The following is a 24,395-nucleotide window of genomic DNA, read 5'->3' as shown; positions in this document are numbered from 1 at the left end:
ACCCAATCCTGACAAGCAAGCAAATCATTCTTTATGAATACAATGAGCTTATTTTCTAAAGTGGTGGCTGTGAGTGGTTATTGTAGCAAAATGTTCTTACAGAGTTTCCCGCGGGTGCAGATTTTGGGTCTTTGTGAAACGTGAGAATGCCTCCATGCAGCACTGTCCATGACGGACTCCAATTCTTCCTATTAGAAAACCAGAAAATAAGGAATCATTGGTCCATTGCGCAAATCACAATGTGTTGTAATTTGTGCACTTGACTAGACATTACCTAATTCTTTTCCCATTGTCAGCCACCTTGGTTTTGTTCAGGATCCCTGCCTTCTCTAGTATATGTGTCTAAAACAAGCAAAATAGAGACAAATATTAACAAAATATCACAAACGACAGAGAGAGAGAGTGTATGAACATTTCTACTAATGGTGATTACCAGGAACCCACAGACCTCAGATCAGGTTTAAAGATTTTGTTAGTTGTATTGTACTGTACGTACATCAGTGGAGGCTGCTGAGAGGAGGACGGCTCATTATAATGTCCGCAATAGAGTGAATGGAATGGTATCAAACACATGGTTCTCACTGACATACATAGGTAAATGAGTTGAGAAGTTAGTGTCCACATTGAGCCATATGCTACTGGACATTGCCCATCGGCCTAATGGCTGATATGAACATTGGACTGTTCATGTTAGCAGATTATTGTAATTGTGGGCTATAATTTTAGGCCAAGATAAAGTATTGTTGTGACTTTGCAATGCATATGCTAGGCCACTAGGTGGCAGCAACAAATGTTTGTGTTGGCAGTGTTCCAGGTTATGCTGAATTCTTGGGCTATGAGTCCACAGGTAAAGATCAAAGAGTATAAGTAGCAGATTCTTTACAGCTTTGAAATGTGAGTCAGGTATCAACATGGGAGTGGTCAATCTTAGTGTGTGTGTGTGTGTGTGTGTGTGTGTGCGTGTGTGTGCGTGTGTGTGTGTGTGCGCGTGTGTGCGCACGCATCTTTGTGCATGAATGCACAGTTATACATGCTTGGGCGTGAGTGTGTTTGTTTGCATGGATTCATAAAATGGGGAATAATCCTTTGGGGTTGACTTTGCTTATGGCACTAACATTCAGTACTTTGACATTACTGTGCCTACTTCATAAGACAGCGCCATATGTACATTCAGCACAATGCTTTGAAAGGCAATGCAATAAAATATGGTGTCAATCAGATCTGAAAGTACTACCCAACAAGCCACCACTTGGACCACAACGTCCAACAAAAACAACTACAAATGCTCCCTCTCCCCACTAGGGGGTAGTGTCAATGGTGGTCTATCATGACACGATCATTCAGTACAGGGTTGATTCAAGTAATCAAAGCTTGATGATGATTGGTTATTTAAATCAGCTGGGCAAAAACCAAAATGTGCACCCAGGGGGGGGCCCTAGGACGAATTTGGAAAACCCTGATTTAGCAGATGCTTGTATTCCAGATCGCTTTCTTATCCACACACGAAGCAAAGAGAGAGAACAACCCATTCAACGTTAGTAGTTTCACTTAAACACCACATAAGAAACTCTTAATCAGCCCTTTTAAGAGCATACATGTATGTAGTATGTACTGTAACCAATATCTAACCCATTAGCTCCCCTTCCCAAGCGCCGTTAGTTCTCCTATCCAATTCTATATCATAGTATGTTAGTTAGATCAGAAAACCCACACACCACCAGAATGCAATACCTGTCTGGCAAACTACACTATGCATCTATCTATCAGGCCTGACGTGGGCCGTAAGAACCTACATGCTCATGATGTGAGTCTGTGCTCAGATGTGACAGTCTACTCCGTACTCCCAACCTATCAGTCTTTATGGAGAAAACAATACAAGTCTTCAATGAATGGGATAATGGGTCTTCAGGCTCTTTGTCATTTAGAAGTCTGTGTGTGCTGCCTGTACAGTAGAGTACATTTTATTGAGTTAGTAGAAGGGTTGGGAAATGAATGAATTCAATTCATAAAATGAACAATAAAATCATTGTTGAAAAATAATGCAATTTCCAATTCAATTATTCTGTGTACTAGTCCAACACGTATAATATATTGTTTAGGGCCAGTAGAAAATGACCTGACAAAGATCCCTATGGATTCAAAACCTTATCGTGTCGTACGTTCTTACTGTACTTACATGGCGTGGCGTCTCAGGGGAGTTGCCTGAGCTGGATGCTTCACTGGTGACATCCGAAACGTTTCTCCTATGTGTTGGAAAGAACCTCTGCCAAACGGAAGGGAGGGAATTGGGTTCAGGTTGGTTAGTCAACAGTTGTCGATAGGGCCTTATTGTTCGAACAGAGCAGAAATCCTGTCAAATTTGATGAGTCATAATTCTATCCTCTTTCTCCCCTGCCCCCTCCATTATTGTTGTAGTTTCTCCCATTTCGGTTTGTAAGTGACTTCCTGAGGGGAAATCAACTAGGGCAGGTGTTTCCATCTCCTGTTGAGAGGGTCGACAACGACACAAACACAACGACATCATTCCACAAGGGCATTGTGCATAAAGCTGTGAGGGCAAGGTGTCTCATGTCAGGGACTAGCCCTAATGGCTTGTTTGCTTGGGACTACCAGAACAGCAAATGCTGCAGTTTCTATGTTCCTATACCGTAGTGCCAAATTCAGTCTAGATTCCAAAAAGAGATTCTAATGGCCCATAAACGTCTGTTGCTATACCAACGGTGTGAAACCTCCTTCAACGTTCCTGTCCATGCTCTGGGCTCCCCAGCTACTCACGTTGTCTTCTTGGGAGGGGCCAAACTGAGCTGGGCCCATTGTGTGTCTCCAGTTCTTCAGAACCAGCGGGCTGTCCTGGTCCACTCCATTCCCCACCTTGGACAGACTGGCTGCACCTGGGATCTGAGAGGGTTAACAGAAACAAACAGTGTAAAGGCCCTGGCCTATTTTATCAAACCCAGTAACTGGTTATCTGAGGTAAGGGCATCTTTTTTTCACCTACAGAAGTTTACATACACTTAGGTCGGAGTCATTAAAACTTGTTTTTCAACCACTCCACAAATTTCTTGTTAACAAACTATAGTTTTGGCAAGTCGGTTAGGACATTTACTTCGTGCATGACACAAGTCCTTTTCCAACAATTGTTTACAGACAGATTATTTCACTGTATCACAATTCCAGTCAGAAGTTTACATACACTAATCTGACTGTGCCTTTAAATAGCTTGGACAATTCCAGAAAAAGATGTCATGGCTTTAGAAGCTTCTGATAGGCTAATTGACATAATTTGAGTCAATTGGAGGTGTACCTGTGGATGTACAGTGCCTTGCGAAAGTATTCGGCCCCCTTGAACTTTGCGACCTTTTGCCACATTTCAGGCTTCAAACATAAAGATATAAAACTGTATTTTTTTGTGAAGAATCAACAAGTGGGACACAATCATGAAGTGGAACGACATTTATAGGATATTTCAAACTTTTTTAACAAATCAAAAACTGAAAAATTGGGCGTGCAAAATTATTCAGCCCCTTTACTTTCAGTGCAGCAAACTCTCTCCAGAAGTTCAGTGAGGATCTCTGAATGATCCAATGTTGACCTAAATGACTAATGATGATAAATACAATCCACCTGTGTGTAATCAAGTCTCCGTATAAATGCACCTGCACTGTGATAGTCTCAGAGGTCCGTTAAAAGCGCAGAGAGCATCATGAAGAACAAGGAACACACCAGGCAGGTCCGAGATACTGTTGTGAAGAAGTTTAAAGCCAGATTTGGATACAAAAAGATTTCCCAAGCTTGAAACATCCCAAGGAGCACTGTGCAAGCGATAATATTGAAATGGAAGGAGTATCAGACCACTGCAAATCTACCAAGACCTGGCCGTCCCTCTAAACTTTCAGCTCATACAAGGAGAAGACTGATCAGAGATGCAGCCAAGAGGCCCATGATCACTCTGGATGAACTGCAGAGATCTACAGCTGAGGTGGGAGACTCTGTCCATAGGACAACAATCAGTCGTATATTGCACAAATCTGGCCTTTATGGAAGAGTGGCAAGAAGAAAGCCATTTCTTAAAGATATGCATAAAAAGTGTAGTTTAACCTGTTAGAGCTCTAGGGGCGCTATTTCATTTTTGGATAAAAAACGTTCCCGTTTTAAGCGCGATATTTTGTCACGAAAAGATGCTCGACTATGCATATTCTTGACAGTTTTGGAAAGAAAACACTCTGAAGTTTCAGAATCTGCAAAGATTTTGTCTGTAAGTGCCCCAGAACTCATTCTACAGGCGAAACCAAGATGATGCATCACCCAGGAATTAGCAGAATTTCTGAAGCTCTGTTTTCCATTCTCTCCTTATATGGCTGTGATTGCGCAACGAATGAGCCTACACTTTCTGTCGTTCGCCCAAGGTCTTAGCAGCATTGTGACGTATTTGTAGGCATATCATTGGAAGATTGACCATAAGAGACTACATTTTCCAAGTGTCCGCCTGGTGTCCTGCGTCGAATTCGGTGCGCAATTGCCAGCTGCTTCCACTTTACCATTTTATTCAGGGGAGAAAGCATGTGTCCAAGAACGATGTATCAATGAAGAGATATGTGAAAAACACCTTGATGATTGATTCTAAACAACGTTTGCCATGTTTTCAGTCGATATTATGGAGTTAATTTGGAAAAAAGTTTGCGTTTTGAGGACTGAATTTATGGATTTTTTTTGGTAGCCAAATGTGATGTATAAAACGGAGCTATTTCTAATACACAAGGAATCTTTCTGGAAAAACTGAGCATCTGCTATCTAACTGAGAGTATCCTCATTGAAAACATCAGAAGTTCTTCAAAGGTAAATGATTTTATTTGAAGGCTTTTATGTTTTTGTTAATGTTGCGTGCTGGATGCTAACGCTAATGCTAACGCTAAATGCTAACGCGAAATGCTAACTCTAGCTAGCTACTTTTACACAAATGATTGTTTTCCTATGGTTGAGAAGCATATTTTGAAAATCTGAGATGACAGTGTTGTTTACAAAAGGCTAAGCTTGAGAGATGGCATATTTATTTCATTTCATTTGCGATTTTCATAAATAGTTAACGTTGTGTTATGCTAATGAGCTTGCTGATAGATTTACACAATCCTGGATACAGGGGTTTTTTCATAGCTAAACGTGACGCAGAAAACGGAGCGATTTGTCCTAAACAAATAATCTTTCAGGAAAAACTGAACATTTGCTATCTGAGAGTCTCCTCATTGAAAACATCTGAAGTTCTTCAAAGGTAAATGATTTTTTTGAATGCTTTTCTGTTTTTTTGTGTAAATGTTGCCAGCTGAATGCTAATGCTAAATGCTACGTTAGCCATCAATACTGTTACACAAATGCTTGTTTTGCAATGGTTGAGAAGCATATTTTGAAAATCTGAGATGACAGTGTTGTTAACAAAAGGCTAAGCTTGAGAGCTAGCATATTTATTTCATTTCATTTGCGATTTTCATGAATAGTTAACGTTGCGTTATGGTAATGAGCTTGAGTCTGTATTCACGATCCCGGATCCGGGATGGGGAGATCAGAAAGGTTAAAGTTTGCCACAAGCCACCTGGGAGACACACCAAACATGTGGAAGAAGGTGCTCTGGTCAGATGAAACCAAAATTGAACTTTTTGGCAACAATGCTAAACGTTATGTTTGGCGTAAAAGCAACACAGCTGAACACACCATCCCCACTGTCAAACATGGTGGTGGCAGCATCATGGTTTGGGCCTGCTTTTCTTCAGCAGGGACAGGGAAGATGGTTAAAATGGATGGGAAGATGGATGGAGCCAAATACAGGACCATTCTGGAAGAAAACCTGATGGAGTCTGCAAAAGACCTGAGACTGGGACGGAGATTTGTCTTCCAACAAGACAATGATCCAAAACAAAGCAAAATCTACAATGGAATGGTTCAAAAATAAACATATTCAGGTGTTAGAATGGCCAAGTCAAAGTCCAGACCTGAATCCAATCGAGAATCTGTGGAAAGAACTGAAAACTGCTGTTCACAAATGCTCTCCATCCAACCTCACTGAGCTCGAGCTGTTTTGCAAGAAGGAATGGAAAAAAATGTCAGTCTCTCGATGTGCAAAACTGATAGAGACATACCCCAAGCGACTTACAGCTGTAATCGCAGCAAAAGGTGGCGCTACAAAGTATTAACTTAAGGGGGCTGAATAATTTTGCACGCCCAATTTTTCAGTTTTTGATTTGTTAAAAAAGTTTGAAATATCCAATAAATGTCGTTCCACTTCATGATTGTGTCCCACTTGTTGTTGATTCTTCACAAAAAAAATACAGTTTTATATCTTTATGTTTGAAGCCTGAAATGTGGCAAAAGGTCGCAAAGTTCAAGGGGGCCGAATACTTTCGCAAGGCACTGTATTTCAAGGCCTACCTTCAAACTCAGTGCCTCTTTGCTTGACATCATGGGAAAATCAAAATAAATCAGCCAAGCCTCAGAAAAAAAATAGTAGACCTTCACAAGTCTGCTTCATCCTTGGGAGCAATTTCCAAATGCCTGAAGGTACCACATTCATCTATACAAACAAAGGTATGCAAGCATAAACACCATGGGACCATGCAGCCATCATACCGCTCAGGAAGGAGATGCGTTCTTTCTCCTACAGATGAACGTACTTTGATGTGAAAAGTGCAAATCAATCCCAGAACAACAGCAAAGGACCCTGTGAAGATGCTGGAGGAAACGGGTACAAAAGTATCTCTATCAACAGTAAAACGAGTCCTATATCGACACAACCTGAAAGGTCGCTCAGCAAGGAGGAAGGGGGACAAAATATTGTACTTTTGGAGAAATGTCCTCTGGTCTGATGAAACAAAAATAGAACTGTTTAATGACCATTGTTATGTTTGGAGGAAAAAGGGGGAGGCTTGCAAGCCAAAGAACACCATCCCAACCGTGAAGCACAGGGGTGGCAGCATCATCTTTTGGGGGTGCTTTGCTGCAGGGGGGACTGGTGCACTTCACAAAATAGATGGCATCACGAGGGAGGATAATTATTTGGATATATTGAAGCAACATCTCAAGACAGTGAGGAAATTAAAGCTTGGTCGCAAATGGGTCTTCCAAATGGACAATGACCCCAAGAATACTTCCAAAGTCGTGGCAAAATGGCTTAAGGACAAGAATGTCAAGGTATTGGAGTGGCCATCACAAAGCCCTGACCTCAATCCTATAGCGTTTGCGAGCAAGGAGACATACAAACCTGACTCTGTTACACCAGCTCTGTCAGTAGGAATGGTCCAGAATTCACCCAACTTATTGTGGGAAGCTTGTGGATTTCTCCCCGAAACGTTTGACCCACGTTCAACAATTTAAAGGCAATGCTACCAAATACTAATTGAGTGTATGTTAACTTCTGACCTACTGGGAATATGATGAAAGCAATAAAAGCTGAAATAAATCATTCTTTCTACTATTATTCTGACATTTCACGTTCTTAAAATAAAGTGGTGATCCTAACTGACCTAAGACAGGGAATTTTTACTAGGATTAAGGGTCAGGAATTGTGAAAAACTGAGTTTAAATGTATTTGGCTAAGGTGTATGTAAACTTCCAACTTCAACTGTATGTGCAGTACAGAGTTGCCCCATACATTTTCAAGCTCTTTGAGACCTGGTAAAAAGCCACTCAATCATTCCTTGAAATTACAATATTGCTTCTCTTCACCTCTGCTGGAAGGTTCCACTGGGATCTGGAGCCGTCTCTCAGGTAGTAGTATGTCTTTCCTTCTTGATCCACAGACTTGAGCCACTGCCAGGATACACACACACACAAGACAAAACAGCGTATGACACACACTGCATGGTTTCTCAAACCTCTCCCCTTTCAAAGCACTAGACCTCGATTCAATACACTTACCTGCTCCTGTGTGCGTTCGCTGGTGAATACGGTCTTCCCATCTGCCTCTACGGAGCGCTTCCAGCCCGCCGGGACACTGTCTAGAATGGCCCGGGGTATGATGGCCAGTTTAGCTTGCGGCGTGGACAGGATGTCTTTGGGGAACACCGAGGAGGAGGTGTCTGGAGCTTCGTGGTCTTCTGTCAGGTAGTCTTCCTTTGGGAGAGGGGGCTGAGGAACAGAAGATTTGTCAATGCTTTTAAGATGGAACTCAAACTGAGTGGCTAATTTATAAAAGGTTTATGACATGGTTCATAACATGCTAGCGATTCTGCTCAAATGGCAAACGTTCTTAGTAACTTCGCTAGTAACACTTTGTGAATAAACAGCAAAAAGCATGTGTATGCCATAGCAGGCTTTAGACATAACTAGCTAATGAACTAACAAAACAAGACTCCCTCAAGACCATGAAGCAGATGTTAATGCGCTGGTGTCTGACAGAGACTGCTTTAGCAGTCAACAATCCAACAACACTTTCCACTGTTCTGTATTTTAGAAGCCTTATCTGTTGATGAGCTTGAAACAATGGCCATATTAGTCAAATAAAGCATAAGCTAACCCTTACCGGTCCTCTGTCTGGGAGCTTCAGCATGGGAGGCTCAGTAACAGGAGAGGAGGGGGCGATGGGCTCCGGAGCTCCCCAGGACGTGGCCCCAGAGGTGGGGTTATAGAAGTAGTTTCGACCGGTGGTCTCATCAAACACCTGTTCCCAGTTGGAACCCTGGGATGAGGCTGGTGAGAGGGCTGGGGACAGGGCTGGGGACAGGGCCGGGAACAGGGCCGGGGACAGGGCCGGGGACAGGGCCGGGGACAGGGCTGGGGACAGGGCCGGGGACAGGCCCGGGGAAAGGGCCATGGACAGGGCTGGGATAGCCAACGCCTCCTTGGGCAGCTCCATGTCTGTGGAGGGGAGGGTGCTGCGGGGGTCGGCCCAAGTGGCTTGGCCCGTGGCTGGGCGGTAATAGAACTCTTTCCCACTGTCCTTGTCAGTGTGCACCTGCCATCCCTCCTGGGTAAGGGGCAAGTCAGGACTCAGAGCTTCTAACGGAGGGGATTGTGGGATGTTTTTCTTCAGCTCGGTGACGTTGGCGTAAACAGCAGTGTTGGGGCTGGCATTCTCCGCCTGGAGACAGAGATGAAAGAGAGGTCACAGGTCAGTCATCAGGAATAACATGAGGAGGAAGAAACATTTCACCCCCAGTCCTAAAGGCCAGTGAGCCACCAGTCCATAATATCTTGTGCTCTATATAAACAGAGTGGACTGCCTGCGTAGTACTCCCCAACCTCACCTTATTTGCAGTGAAGCCAATGGCCCCATCAGCCCCTATGAGAACAATCCGTGAGAATCTCCACAACACAAAAGACAGAGGGGAAAAAGTTCTCTACCTGCACCTCCCTTTACTCCCATCAAGTAACAAAGCACTGACTTGGGATCAAATATCATTCTCCCAACCCCTTTGTTCGAATAGGCTGAGTTACCCAACTCATCACAATATGCCCATTCTTACAAAGTGCAGACATTGAAAGAGCTACATGTGGATCTCACTTTTGAGTGTGTTTTTCTTTCTTAAAAGAGTACAGACAACATCAACATTCAATTGTAAGCCTTTTTTCAGTTTCAGTGGAAATGGCCATACGTCAGTAATATCTGCATCCAAAAAAAGTGATCTGTCCTGTTAATGTCTTTCCCGAACCCTACATACATCTCAGGGGTGTGGAAGTGAAGAGCAAAACATCACATCTCAAACAGAGGAGATTTCCACCACGTGGAGTGGAGTAGACCACAGGGATCTGTGTGGCAGACCGTCACTTCATTGACAAACACAAGCACATTTCAACATGAGCCAGACATGATAAAAAGCTATAAAGACTGGGGAAGTTTGAACGACAACGCAGATGATGTTACAGCTAAATACTGTACTATAGGCCACATTTACATTTGAGTAATTTAGCAGAGTCTTATCCAGAGCGACTTACAGGAACAATTAAGGTTAAGTGCAGACAGATCTTTCACCTAGTAGACCTTTCGGTTACTGGCCCAATGCTCTTAACCTCTAGGGCACTGTACCTGTCGCCCTCACATATGTAGGCTAAGTACTGCAGGCATAGAATTGAACATGTAATTCAATTGGCACAGACACAAAAATTAGGACAGGCTGAGTGAAATGAGCATGAAGTCTTAGATTAGTGAAGGAAAATACCATAATTGGGACGCACGCCCTTAGGTACTTACCTGGGAGACACCCAAAAAAGTCACAAGCCTGTGTCTGAAGCTACGGCAAGCCTTGAAGATCATGTCGGTCATATTCCCTGACAAAGGCACCTCTTCGAACAACGTAATGATCAAATATGTTGCATCCCATCAGGGGATATAACATTTTAACTAGTAGATCCAAAAGCAGAAGTATTAGCAAGGACATACCACCGTTTTTCAGACCAGGTACCAGTTCCTTCTTTTGATTACTACCTGGCTTGAAGAGGGGCTTTTTTTTGTTGTTGCTTTGAATAGGTTTTTAAGAAACACTGAAAAAGCCAGAGACCAGGGAATAACTGTTTTTGGGTTGCCCAATTCGCTCCTTGTAAAACAGACATTATTCATGAAAAATTGCTTTAAAGGAAAATCCTGGCTCAGAGGTAAGGTTTCTTTGGTATCGGCAAGACTCTTCTGTGTACCACACATGGACGTATACTGGCCTGAACACACAGACAGACTATACCAACCTAAATACTTGTAAGAAAAACACAAATAAGATACATGGCTGGGTGGGTGGAGGGAGGGAGTCGACTGTCCAACTGTCATTTCCTCTCAAAATGGGCTAATGGACATTTTGAACATAAACACACATCCCAGTTGGGTTGTTTTGTTGTATACTGCTTACAAAATCTCTGCCGTAAAGTACCTGCGTAATACTTACTGTATGCAAGTATAAAGTAAAACACCAGAACACATTGATACACACACACCTCTATGCCTGAAGGTACTCTAACATTTAAAATACACATGTGCACAATGAGAGTATTAGTTCTGTGCTAGAATGATGCTGTAGCAGATAGTGTGGATAGTGTTTCCTTGTTCTGTGACATTACCTTCTCTGGGACCAGACGGGGTCTGTCAGAAGCTGTGGTTCCCTGGTTTGGTGGTACCTAAAGGTCAACCTGTGATACGCGAGTCTGCCCACTGTTCATGTCCTATGAACAGCTGGCATTGATTGTACAAAACATTAGGAAATCCTGCGATTTCCATGACACAGACTGACCAGGTGAATCCAGGTGAAAGCTATGATCTCTTATTGATGTCACCTGTTAAATCCACTCCAATCAGTGTAGATGAAAGGGAGGAGACCTGTTAAATAATGATTTTTAAGCCCTGAGACAATTGAGAAATGGATTGTATATGTGTGCCATTCAGAGGGTGGAGTCAACATGGGCCAGCATCCCTGTGAAACGCTTTCGACACCTTGTCATCCATTTTCCAATGAATTGAGTCTGTTCTGGGCAAAGGGGGGTGCAAATCAATATTAGGAAGGTGGGTATCTATGTGCATAACGCAACAGATGACAACATCATAAAAAGAACTCCAGACTCTTGTACCAACATAATTGTTTTGTTATTCAAATGGTACCTCCGACAGACACACCCTAGAAACCACCTGGGTTACAAAGCTGCAGGCTAGAGGTTGATCCTAGAATCATCATTTAATAATCACTATACAGTTCTGTTTCATTAGACAGAGTAATAAACGCTACAAATTAATAAACACGCCTTGGGCAACGCAGAGCATGGGCAGCAGTAAATATGCAAGCAAAACTATAAACAAACTCTCACTCTCAGGTTTCGTTTAACACCACCTGATAAGTTCTTCTTTGTGGTTGGAGAGTTTTCTTTGGAATGTGGCAGTGACTACTGGCTACACATTCAGGTTAAAACATCAAAACCTGCCTGTGGAAAGCCCCAGTTTTTCTACAGTAGATATTAATGAAGCTTAGCCTACCCCTCTTCCTTTACAGTAGCAACACAACAATAAGCTACAAGTGCAGGTGCGTGTAGCAGAAGAAACTAAAATGATATTTAATAATAGATGCGTAATAGTAATAAAAGTGATTGTGGTGATGATTCTTTCAATCAACCGGAAGGAAGCACATTGTTTCTTATGAGCTAAAGCCTCCAAGCTAAATAGCATACCAGCCTCCTCAAACCAAACTAAATGGAAAGGATACCAGAATGACTGGTTCACACACAGCAACGTGAACATTTTCTGCCAGTCAGCAATACCTGTCATGCCAACCATTTGTTTGGAGCCTAGGTGGATAGTGGCAATATAGTGACTTTTTGTAATCTCTCTAATCTCTCTCTGCTGTCACAGAAGGAGAAGAGATATCACACCTTTACATCATATTATGTTCCTGGCTGCGTGTATCCAAGCAGGTTATGGTCAAGTATTAACTTTCTGCTTGTGACTCATTGTCAATGATTTATATTTACAAGCAATGAAAACCAAGATGGCATTCCTCCCTTGTAGTTTGACCCCTTCTCCCTGGCAGGGTTGGGGCAAACCTTGTCATGCCCATCATCATAATATTATCACACTTACAATTACATCAAGCTTTTTGACACTGCATAAACAGGACCAAGGAAGTCAAAGACAATTACGGATGTACATACTGTACCCAATGTGTCATTTATGATAACGTAATTGCGTATAATATGACAGAATATTCGAGAAATTACAACTGATTGACACTTTACAGTTTAAAATGAACTACAACTGATTGACACTTGAAGGTTTAAAATGAACTACAACTGATTGACACTTGAAGGTTTAAAATGAACTACAACTGATTGACACTTGAAGGTTTAAAATGTACTATTGTAAAACCACTGTAGTGAAATAGAGATACACTGACTGTACAAACATTAGGAACACCTGCTCTTTCCATGACACAGACTGACCAGGTGAATCCAGGTGAAAGCTATGATCCCTTATTGACGTCACTTGTTAAATCCACTTCAATCAGTGTAGATGAAGGGGAGGAGACAGGTTAAATAATTGTTAAGCCTTGAGACAATTGAGACATGGATTGTGTATGTGTGCCATTCAGAGGGTGAATGGGCAAGACAAAATATTGAAGTGCCTTTGAACGGGGTATGGTAGTAGGTGCCAGGAGAACCGGTTTGAGTGTGTCAAGAACTGCAACGCTGGGTTTTTCACTCACATCAGTTTCTTATGTGTATCAAGACTGGTCTACCACCCAAAGGACATCCAGCCAACTTGACACAACTGTGGGAAGCATTGGAGTCAACATTTTGGGCGGCAGGTATCCTAGTGGTTAGAGTGTTGGGCCAGTAACTGAAAGGTTTCTGGATCGAATCCCCGAGCTGACAAGGTAAAAATCTGTCGTTCTGCCCCTGAACAAGGCACTGTTCTCAGGTAGGCCGTCATTGTAAATAAGAATTTGTTCTTAACTGACTTGCCTAGTTAAATAAAGGTTAAAAAATAAATAAAACATGGGCCAGCATCCCTGTGGAATGGTCTCGACACCTTGTAGTCCATGCCCTGATGAATTGAGGCTGTTCTGAGGGCAAAAGGGGATGCAACTCAATATTAGGAAGGTGATCCTAATGTTTTGTACACTCAGTGTATATGGACAGATTGGAACTATATAAGAGCATAATCTCAGTCTCGCTTTATACTGTCTTCATCTTAAATCTTCGAACGCTCACTCAGTATTGACCTTAGAAATCAGATGAGGTGACTGAATGCTGCATGGCAGTGAGTGCCACATGGTTTACTGGTTGATGTGCTTTTCCATTCAATCACCAGTGGACTGACTCATCAATTCCTCATATTGATAAACTGATGAAAAAACAGCTGACACTATCAAGATCTAAATAGACAAGAGTTATGGACCCATATACAGATATTTAGAGTAATAGTAAGTAGCCTATAGAGCATTACATAAATACCCCCCTACAGAACAAGAACATCATGGTCTGGGCTAATGCATAATCACAATCTATACCTGAGCTATTTTGCATCTGAGGGTCAAACACTGTTTATGTCAGAGGTCATTGACCGACAAATATACAGTATATTGACAAGATAAGTCAACTGGAGGAAGGTCATGTTTTCAAAAATGTAATGTGTGCTCAAATAATACCAGGTTATTGCCAGTGACCAAAATGAAATTTGATAGAAATGAATGCTTACTCTGAATCACTGTAATTTACACCACATGTATAATACATGTACTAAAACTGTTACAGTTAGTAGCTATTAATGCGCATAAAATCCTATTTAAACAGAGCAAAGCCTCAATCCAAATCTAAACAACAAATGGAGCCATCACGACCATAAAAAGGGCAAATTACCTGTTTAAAGTTTGTTTGGTTAATCTCAGGCTCAATGTAGAGTAGACTATCCTTCAAAGATATCATTTAGAAGATATAGACTTCAGCTTTCCCTTAATCCAGTTTTAAAGTACAGTATTCACCTCACTATTCCACACTGTACACTCACACACTCCATGCCTTGTCAGGTACGCTACAGTACAGGTAAAGCCACTGCCTAGCAGCAGTAAGTCTTGGGAGTGGTTGTGATGTTCCTCAGTTTAACCCTCTCTTGCCTGCATAGATTGCGAGCACACATAATGCACAGAATGCAGCCAACACAACACTGATGCCTTGCATAACTAAATAATAACGTTTTAGAAAAGCATGTGTGCGTGTGATTGAGAAGCACTGAAGGGAGTATCTTTACTCAATCGCCTGTTTACATTTAGCTAATTAAATAATTATGTCATGAGAACATTTCAGGATTCAGGAGCTCTGCAAACAGTTCTGCTCAAAAACTTGAGTGTGTGTGTGCGGCCTGGCGTGGCATGGGGGCTAGCCTATTGGAGCGGAGTATGGGAACATGTGTTTGTGTGTGTTTGTTTCCAGTTGTTTGGGGCAAGGCTTGCAGCCCTACAGTACAGGAAAGGGCTCCTCCTTTGTTTTGTAAACACACAGCACAGTGGCCCAGCGGTGCTGCTAACTGGGTACTATGGCTGGGTGGGTGTACCTAATTTCTACCAGCATGTCACATGTGCAACTTTACTCCACACACAGAGATGTGTACAAAGCTCTCCCTCGCCCTACATTTTGCCAATCTGACCATAATTGTATCCTCCTGATTCCTGCTTACAAGCAAAAACTCAAGCAGGAAGTACCAGTGACTCGCTCAATATGTGGCAGGGCTTGCAAACTATTACGGATTGCAAAGGGAAACCCAACCGCTAGATGCCTAGCATTGAAAGCCTACCAGACAAGCTTTATGCCTTCTATGCTTGCTCTGAGGCAAGCAACCCTGAACCATGCATTAGAGCACCAGCTGTTCCGGCGACTGTGTGATCACGCTCTCCTTAGTCGATGTGAGTAAGACCTTTTAAACAGGTCAATATTCACAAGGTCACAGGGCCAGATGGATTACCAGGATGCGTACTCAACGCATGTGCTGATCAACTGGCAAGTGTCTTCACTGACATTTTCAACCTCTCCCTGACCGAGTCTGTAATACCTACACGTTTCATGCAGACAACCATAGTCCCTGTGCCCAAGAATTCCAAGGTAACCTGCATAAATGACTACCGCCCCGTAGCACTCACGTCTGTAGCCATGAAGTGCTTTGAAAGGCTGGTCATGGCTCATATGAACTCCATCATCCCATCATCCCAGAAACCCTAGACCCACTCCAATTAGCATACCACACCAACAGATCCACAGATGACGCAATCTCTATTGTACTCCACATTGCCCTTTCCCACCTGGACAAAAGAAACACCACATGAGAATGCTGTTTGGCATTCATCACCATAGTGCCCTCAAAGCTCATCACTAAGCTAAGGACCTTGAGACTAAACACCTCCCTCTGCAACTGGATCCGGGACTTCCTGATGGACTGCCCCCAGATGGTAAGGGTAGGCAACAACACATCCGCCACGCTGATCCTCAACACAGGGGCCCCTCAGGGATGCGTGCTTAGTCCACTCCTTTACTCCCTGTTCACCCACGGCTTTGTGGCCACGCACATCTCCAACACCACCATTAAGTTTGCCAATGACACAATGGTGGTAGGCCTGATCATCGACAACGATGAGACAGCCTATAGGGAGGGGATCACAGACCTGGCAGTGTGGTGCTAGGACAACAACCTCTCCCTCAACATGAGAAAGACAAAGGAGCTGTGGACTACAGGAAAAGAAGGGCCCATTCACATTAACAGGGTTGTAGTGGAGATGGTCGAATGCTTCAAGTTCCTTGATGTCCACATCACTAACAAACTATCATGGTCCAAACACACCAAGACAGTCATGAAGGGCGCACAACAATGCCTATTCCCCCTCAGGAGACTGAAAATATTTGACTTGGGTCCTCAAAACGTTCTACAGGTGCACCGTTCAGAGCAAAACGACAGATTTTTTAACTTGTCAGCTCAAGGATTCAATCTTGCAACCTTTGGCCCTAAAAATGATCAAAGACTCCAGCCACCCAAGTCATAGACTTGAATTCAGCGCATGTGACAAATACAATTTGATTTGATTTGTATCACTTACTGAGTGACAGAAACAGAGAAGAGTGCATGTATTGCTTAAGAGCTATATAAAATGTTTTAGCACTGTGAGTGAAACATGATCAGATGATCGAAAGCTCATTGAGTCATACTGCATGTTACATCCTGTCCAATATGTATGTTGCTAATTATACCTCTACCACAAAGCATCGAGCAGTTATTTATTCTCACGATGTTGCAGTCAGACACAGGCTACATTTAGAATGACTTAGCTATTAAGGCAAGAAAAAAAGTTTGCCCTCTCATGACTGTCTACACTTGAAGAGTTTATTTCCAAAATGCTATATCCACCAATTGTTCACATTTGGTTGCTTATGGGTACCTTCATGTGTGTGTAAAATATTACTGTTCTCAGATTTTTTTATTAATAGATTTTAGATGTGTATGAAAATGTTTTTTTATTGTTATTATTCAGTATATCCATTCTTTAGCCAGAATGGAATGTTCGTAACCTGTATATTTGACTGTGATATCTGGTTGTCTCACCTAGCAATTTTAAGATGAAGGCACTTACTGCAAGTCGCTCTGGATAAGCAATGACGAAACAATGTTTGTATATATTGATGTCACAAATGTATCATTTGTACATTTCTTTATACAACACGTACAATTTGTCATATTTAACTGTGTTAAACCTAGCAGTACTACTTATTTATCTGAGAGTGAGGTGGATATATAATATTTTGCAAAAAATAAGATTTTTTTGTCTCTGAAATTAAACCATCAAGTGATAGATTTTAAACAAATACATGTCTGTCAATGAACAACCCCATGCCATGATTAGATAGTGAAAAAACAGACCAATCTCTTTCATCATTTCTTCAAACAATAAAAGCTAATTTATCGACATTTCTGATAATGTATATAGAGCGTGAAGTTTTTAACTCATACAGCTTGGGTGGTTATCAGGTTAAGGGGTGCATACCTTAAATTATTTGGATGGGATACAGGCTTTATAAATGATGAATGGATTCTTCCTTATGTAGCTGCTTACAGAAGTTGGCCAACTCATTGGCTGTCAAGTTATAAATATAATGAAGTTATAAATATAATGTCCACTACTCCAAATGTAATTGAATGATTCCATGTTTCTCAGCCATGATAAATGATTGTTTAATTCTACATGTCACCTACAGTTCGGCTTCCATATAACAAACATGATGGTTTATTGTTTATTGCTGTATGTAGAACTTATATCAAGTCACTTGACCAAAGGCCACAGAATCAAAAGCCGAAACCTAGGAATCACACAATGTTTATTTTGTGTCAAATTCAAAGAGGTGAACAGACACTGAATGTGGCTGAAATCCAACCGATTGTTATTGTGCAAACATGTTTTAAATACACTTCAGTTTGTTTCTTACTGGAACTCAGGCTTCTGTGTACCTGCTTAAACATAACAGAAATCAAACTGTGCAGGTGAGAATCAAGCAAATACCTCTAAAATAGTGACGGCTGCTAATAATGGCCAGAATGGAGTGAACAGAATGGTATCAAACACGTGGTTTTCATGTGTTTAATACCATTCCATGAACTCCATTCCACACATTACTAGGAGCCATCCTCCCCTCAGCAGCCTCCACTGCAGTCTAAAAGTAGTACTATGGTGACTAAAATGTAACCCAAGGTTACTCATCTTTGTGCCGGTTCAGATATTCCCCAGCAGTCTACAGGCATGTGGTGACGTGTCTCAGTTCTGCTCAAAATGTATTCAATGTCAACCAGTTTTGCAACAAGAAGTGTCAAAAAAAGATAAGATATTGAATACATAGAATGGTTACATGTGAATTACTTTACACAGATAGTAGGCAGGACAAAGAGCGTTACACACATTCAATTGTTAACTTAACACTGGTGCAGCAGCTCAAACATAAAATGCAGATTCAATTTTTTTTAAATTATCATCAGAGAATTTAAAACAGGCAGGTAATAATGACTCGAAAGTCAAACATTAAACTACTTTTTTATTATATTTAAACTACATTAGAACAGCATGAACTTTAAACTTACCCTGGCTCTATCTATTGCATTCTCAGTGTCACCAGATCACGAACTTCTGACATAAATGCCTGTCAATTGTAATCCAAACCTGACAAAACCATGGGACTCCACTTTTGACACCTGAATAGGTTTGTCTCTTTGCGCCTATGAGAGATCTGAAGCCTTTGACCCTCCTCTCTGCACAACATACTTGTGTCTGAGCGTTGTAATTGCATGGTTCCTGCATCATAACATATCTCCCTTCCCAGTCAGATCCAAGCCTGATAAAGTTCCTTTGGGAGAAGAAGTTCAGGCTTTATGAGGAAAATGTGTATTTCAAAGTATCTTGCCCCATAAGTGAATATGTTGTTTGACGTTGTCTTTTGTCGTGTTGTTTTCAAGTGACAACATTAGACTGCGGTGGTATGCATATCATCTCTGCAGTTCATGTAAAGCGGTGATTCAGGATAGCTTAGAAATTATTTTAATGAACAAATTAATGTGAACATTTTTATTTCAGAATCTAGACATACTCCATATGTTAGAGCACACTATAAAGGAGGATAATGACACCAAGATGTTGTCTGTATCATGTACAGTTCACAGGTTATAGGTGTCACGTTCTGACCTTAGTTCCTTTGTTTTGTCTTTGTTTTAGTATGGTCAGGGCGTGAGTTGGCGTGGGCAGTCTATGTTCTTTTTTCTATAATTTTGGATTTCTGTGTTTGGCCTGGTATGGTTCTCAATCAGAGGCAGCTATCATTCGTTGTCCCTGATTGAGAACCATACTTAGGTAGCCTGGTTTCACCTTTGAGTTGTGGGTGATTATTTTCTGTTCTGTGTTTTTCTTCACCGTGTTTCCAGTGTTCAGTTGTTTCATTAAAGAATATGAACACTACCACGCTGTGCATTGGTCCTCCTCTTCTTCCACCCATGATGAGCATTACAATAGGGTCTTACAGGATGCATGTAAAATGGCCACTTTCATCGTGATTTTCAAAAAAATGGTTTGTGATACAAATGTAAAAAGCATGTTAACCATCCTTTCGCTGAAGTTTCTATGCAAGATCTGCCAAAACAATCTCTTTGCAAGATCACCCGCGCTGGCTTGGAATCGCCCACTGAACAACCCTGACCTAGATCCTCCCGTCTCTCCTATAATTTTCCTATTACTCTATCTGACCTAAAAACATGTTCATGCACTTTTTACAGCTCTTTAAATCACTGTGAGTGTGAGTGGTATAACCAGAGAACTTTTACATTTTAATATTGTTTGAAAACTTGAAAAGCGTCCTGGATTGATTCCCCTCTTCCCCTGGAGTCAAACTCACCACTTCCTGCCACCACGGCTCAAAAAAGCATATTCTCCGTTGACGTTACCTCAGCAGTGCCGGCCTGTAACTGACCCTCTTTTCTTTTGTCTTCCATGGTTTCCTCTGTCCTCCCTATTTCATTATCTCTGTGGCCAAAGCATTAAACGGCCTGGCCACAACCTCATGACTAACGCTAGCAGACAGAACCTCATGTGTTTCTCCTGACTATTGTGTGTGATGTCACTGGCAGCAGTGGTCATGCTGATCACCATTGTATTCCTGCTATTTTCTTTTGAAAACACTTCCTTCACCACTATTGGCAATTGAGGAGTCACAGATTCAAGACTGAACTATAGGCTGAGAAGTTGAACTTGTTCAACGAATCAGTTGACTGAAACTTTCAGTGAAAAAATCAAGTTACCAGACAGAAATACGGTAAACAAATCTCTTCCTGATGTTTTAACTTGAATATTTAATATTTAACTCCAACAATGCAGAGAGAAAGAAAATAGAGAAATAATAGAAAAGTAAAATACTTAATAATAAATACATAATGAGTAATACATAATAACTTGCCTATATACACGGGGGGCCAGTACCGAGCTGTCGGGAGCTTCATGAAATGGGTTTCCATGGCCGAGAAGCCTAAGATCACCATGCTCAATGCCAACCATCGGCTGGAGTGGTGTAAAGGTTGCCGCCATTGGACTGTGGAGGAGTGGAAACGCATTCTCTGGAGTGATGAATCACGTTTCACCATCTGGCAGTCTAACGCACAAATCTGGGTTTGGCGGATGCCAGGAGAACGCTACCTGCCCCAATGCATAGTGCCAACTGTAAAGTTTGGTGGAAAAGGAATAATGGTCTGGAGCTATGCCCCTTAGCTCCATGGTTTGGGCTAGGCCCCTTAGCTCCAGTGAAGCGAAATCTTAACGATACAGCATTCAATGACTTTCTAGATGATTCTGTGCTTCCAACTTTGTGGCAACAATTCAGGGGAGGCCCTTTCCTGTTTCAGCATGAAAATGCCCCCGTGCACAAAACGAGGTCCATACAGAAATGGTTTGTCGAGATCGGTGTGGAAGAACTTGACTGGCCTACACAGAGCCCGGACCTCAACCCCATCAAACACCTTTGGGATGTATTGGAACACTGACTGCGAGCCAGGCCTAATCAGTGCCCGACCTCACTAATGCTCTTGCGGCTGCATGGAAGCAAGTCCCCGCAGCAATATTCCATCATCATCTAGTGGAAAGCCTTCCCAGCAGAGTGGTGGCTGTTATAGCAGCAATGGGGGGACCAACCACATATTATTGCCCATAATTTTGCAATGAGTTACCACATACTTTTGGCCATGTACTGTGTGTACATATAACTAGCAATATTATGCCAGATAAAAACTGTAGTAGCAACGCATATGATGAGCCAAAAAGTTTGTGCAAAAAGGGTCAATGCGGATAGTCCGGGTAGCTATTTGGTTAACTATTTAGCAAACAATTTAGCAGTCTTATGGCTTGGGGGCAGAAGCTGAATATGTGGATGTTGCCAGGAACTACCTTGATTTCCTCAACAACATTTAGTTGAAGACAGTGCCTCCCTGTGGTATCTTAAGTTATGGAGGAAAGAAAATGTCCATCTGTGAACAGGTTCTTCTGCACCCTGCCCACAGTGTTACCTGTCTGACTTGATATGCTATTCCAACTATTTGCTGTTAGCTAGCCTGCCAGCTTAGTGGAGTCTGTCACTAGCACAGTCAGTGTTGTCAGCTCAGCTATCCCCATTGTCTGTGCCTCGACCTGGGTTGGGCAAAACTAAACATGGCGGTGTTCGCCTTAGCAATCTCACTAGGATAAGGACCTCCTCCATTCCTGTCATTATTGAAAGAGATCGTGATACCTCACAACTCAAAATAGGGCTACTTAATGTTAGATCCCTTACTTCAAAGGCAATTATAGTCAATGAACTAATCACTGATCATAATCTTGATGTGATTGGCTTGACTGAAACATGGCTTAAGCCTGATGAATTTACTGTGTTAAATGAGGCCTCACCTCCTGGTTACACTAGTGACCATATCCCCCGTGCATCCCGCAAAGGCGGAGGTGTTGCTAACATTTACAATACAAAAAAAATGACGTTTTCGTCTTTTGAGCTTCTAGTCATGAAATCTATGCAGCCTACTCAATCACTTTCTATAGCTACTGTTTACAGGCCTCCTGGGCCATATACAGCGTTCCTCATTGAGTACCATGAAATCCTATCGGACCTTGTAGTCATGGCAGATAATATTCTAATTTTTGGTGACTTTAATATTCACATGGAAAAGTCCACAGACCCACTCCAAAAGGCTTTCGGAGCCATCATCGACTCAGTGGGTTTTGTCCAACATGTCTCTGGACCTACTCACTGTCACAGTCATACTCTGGACCTAGTTTTGTCCCATGGAATAAATGTTGTGGATCTTAATGTTTTTCCTCATAATCCTGGACTATCCTGGACAATTGCAACAAATAATCTGCTCAGATCCCAACCAAGGAGCATCAAAAGTCGTGCTATAAATTCACAGACAACACAAAGATTCCTTGATGCCCTTCCAGACTCCCTCTGCCTACCCAAGGAAGTCAGAGGACAAAAATCAGTTAACCACCTAACTGAGGAACTCAATTTAACCTTGCGCAATACCCTAGATGCAGTTGCACCCCTAAAAACTAAAAACATTTCTCATAAGAAATTAGCTCCCTGGTATACAGAAAATACCCGAGCTCTGAAGCAAGCTTCCAGAAAATTGGAACGGAAATGGCGCCACACCAAACTGGAAGTCTTCAGACTAGCTTGGAAAGACCGTGCAGTATCGAAGAGCCCTCACTGCTGCTCGATCATCCTATTTTTCCAACTTAATTGAGGAAAATAAGAACAATCCAAAATTTATTTTTGATACTGTTGCAAAGCTAACTAAAAAGCAGCATTCCCCAAGTGAGGATGGCTTTCACTTTAGCAGTGATAAATTCATGAACTTTGAGGAAAAGATCATGATTATTAGAAAGCAAATTACGGACTCCTCTTTAAATCTGCGTATTCCTTCAAAGCTCAGTTGTCCTGAGTCTGCACAACTCTTCCAGGACCTAGGATCAAGAGAGACACTCAAGTGTTTTAGTACTATATCTCTTGACACAATGATGAAAATAATCATGGCCTCTAAACCTTCAAGCTGCATACTGGACCCTATTCCAACTAAACTACTGAAAGAGCTGCTTCCTGTGCTTGGCCCTCCTATGTTGAACATAATAAACGGCTCTCTATCCACCGGATGTGTACCAAACTCACTAAAAGTGTCATTAATAAAGCCTCTCTTGAAAAAGCCAAACCTTGACCCAGAAAATATGAAAAACTATTGGCCTATACCGAATTTTACATTCCTCTCAAAAAATTTAGAAAAGGCTGTTGTGCAGCAACTCACTGCCTTCCTGAAGACAAACAATGTATACGAAATGCTTCAGTCTGGTTTTAGACCCCATCATTGCACTGAGACTGCACTTGTGAAGGTGGTAAATTACCTTTTAATGGCATCAGACCGAGGCTCTGCATCTGTCCTCGTGCTCCTAGACCTTAGAGCTGCTTTTGATACCATCGATCACCACATTCTTTTGGAGAGATTAGAAACCCAAATTGGTCTAGATCTAAACCTGGCCTGGTTTAGATCTTATCTGTCGGAAAGATATCAGTTTGTCCTCTGACAAATCAACTGTAAATTTCGGTGTTCCTCACTGTTCCGATTTAGGACCACTGTTGTTTTCACTATATATTTTACCTCTTGGGGATGTCATTCGAAAACATAATGTTAATTTTCACTGCTATGCTGATGACACACAGCTGTACATTTCAATGAAACCTGGTGAAGCCCCAAAATTGCCCTCGCTAGAAGCCTGTGTTTCAGACATAAGGAAGTGGATGGCTGCAAACTTTCTACTTTTAAACTCGGACAAACATAGATGCTTGTTCTAGGTCCCAAGAAACAAAGAGATCTTCTGTTGAATCTGACAATTAATCTTAATGGTTGTACAGTCGTCTCCAATAAAACTGTAAAGGACCTCGGCGTTACTCTGGACCCTGATCTCTCTTTTGACGAACATATCAAGACTGTTTCAAGGACAGCTTTTTTCCATCTACGTAACATTGCAAAAATCAGAAACTTTCTGTCCAAAAATGATGCTTTTGTTAATTCTAGGTTAGACTACTGCAATGCTCTACTTTCCGGCTACCCGGATAAAGCACTAAATAAACTTTGGTTAGTGTTAAATACGGCTGCTAGAATCCTGACTAGAACCCCAAAATTGGATCATATTACTCCAGTGCTAGCCTCCCTACACTGGCTTTACATGGGCTTGCTCCTACCTACAGTGCCTTGCGAAAGTATTCGGCCCCCTTGAACTTTGCGACCTTTTGCCAAAGGGGGCCGAATACTTTCGCAAGGCACTGTATCTCTCTGATTTGGTCCTGCCGTACATACCTACACGTACGCTACGGTCACAAGACGCAGGCCTCCTAATTGTCCC

General features: G+C 42.0%; 1 protein-coding gene across 4 annotated transcripts in view; it reads right to left on the bottom strand.

Moving 5' to 3' along the window:
• LOC110538397 (rho GTPase-activating protein 12) overlaps nt 1-24,395 on the bottom strand; it is a 39,582-nt gene that overhangs the window by 5,907 nt on the left and 9,280 nt on the right. For 2 of the 4 annotated variants that reach the window (XM_021625189.2, XM_021625188.2), the window contains exons 3-10: nt 8,507-9,064; nt 7,903-8,112; nt 7,711-7,794; nt 2,776-2,898; nt 2,177-2,263; nt 1,794-1,856; nt 275-342; nt 101-188 (exon numbers count right to left, since the gene is read on the bottom strand). In XM_021625189.2, the coding sequence (XP_021480864.2) occupies nt 101-188; nt 275-342; nt 1,794-1,856; nt 2,177-2,263; nt 2,776-2,898; nt 7,711-7,794; nt 7,903-8,112; nt 8,507-9,064 (1,281 nt within the window). Of the gene's footprint in view, nt 1-100; nt 189-274; nt 343-1,793; nt 1,857-2,176; nt 2,264-2,775; nt 2,899-7,710; nt 7,795-7,902; nt 8,113-8,506; nt 9,065-14,310; nt 14,632-24,395 lie in introns of those variants that run through there. The other 2 variants (XM_036938414.1, XM_021625190.2) reach the window with 2 other exon arrangements.

Source organism: Oncorhynchus mykiss, chromosome 12, assembly GCF_013265735.2.
Source record: "Oncorhynchus mykiss isolate Arlee chromosome 12, USDA_OmykA_1.1, whole genome shotgun sequence".
Taxonomy (NCBI): Eukaryota; Metazoa; Chordata; class Actinopteri; order Salmoniformes; family Salmonidae; genus Oncorhynchus; species Oncorhynchus mykiss.
The sequence above is the reverse complement of the archived record's forward strand: the minus strand, read 5'-3'. Positions and strand labels throughout refer to the sequence as shown.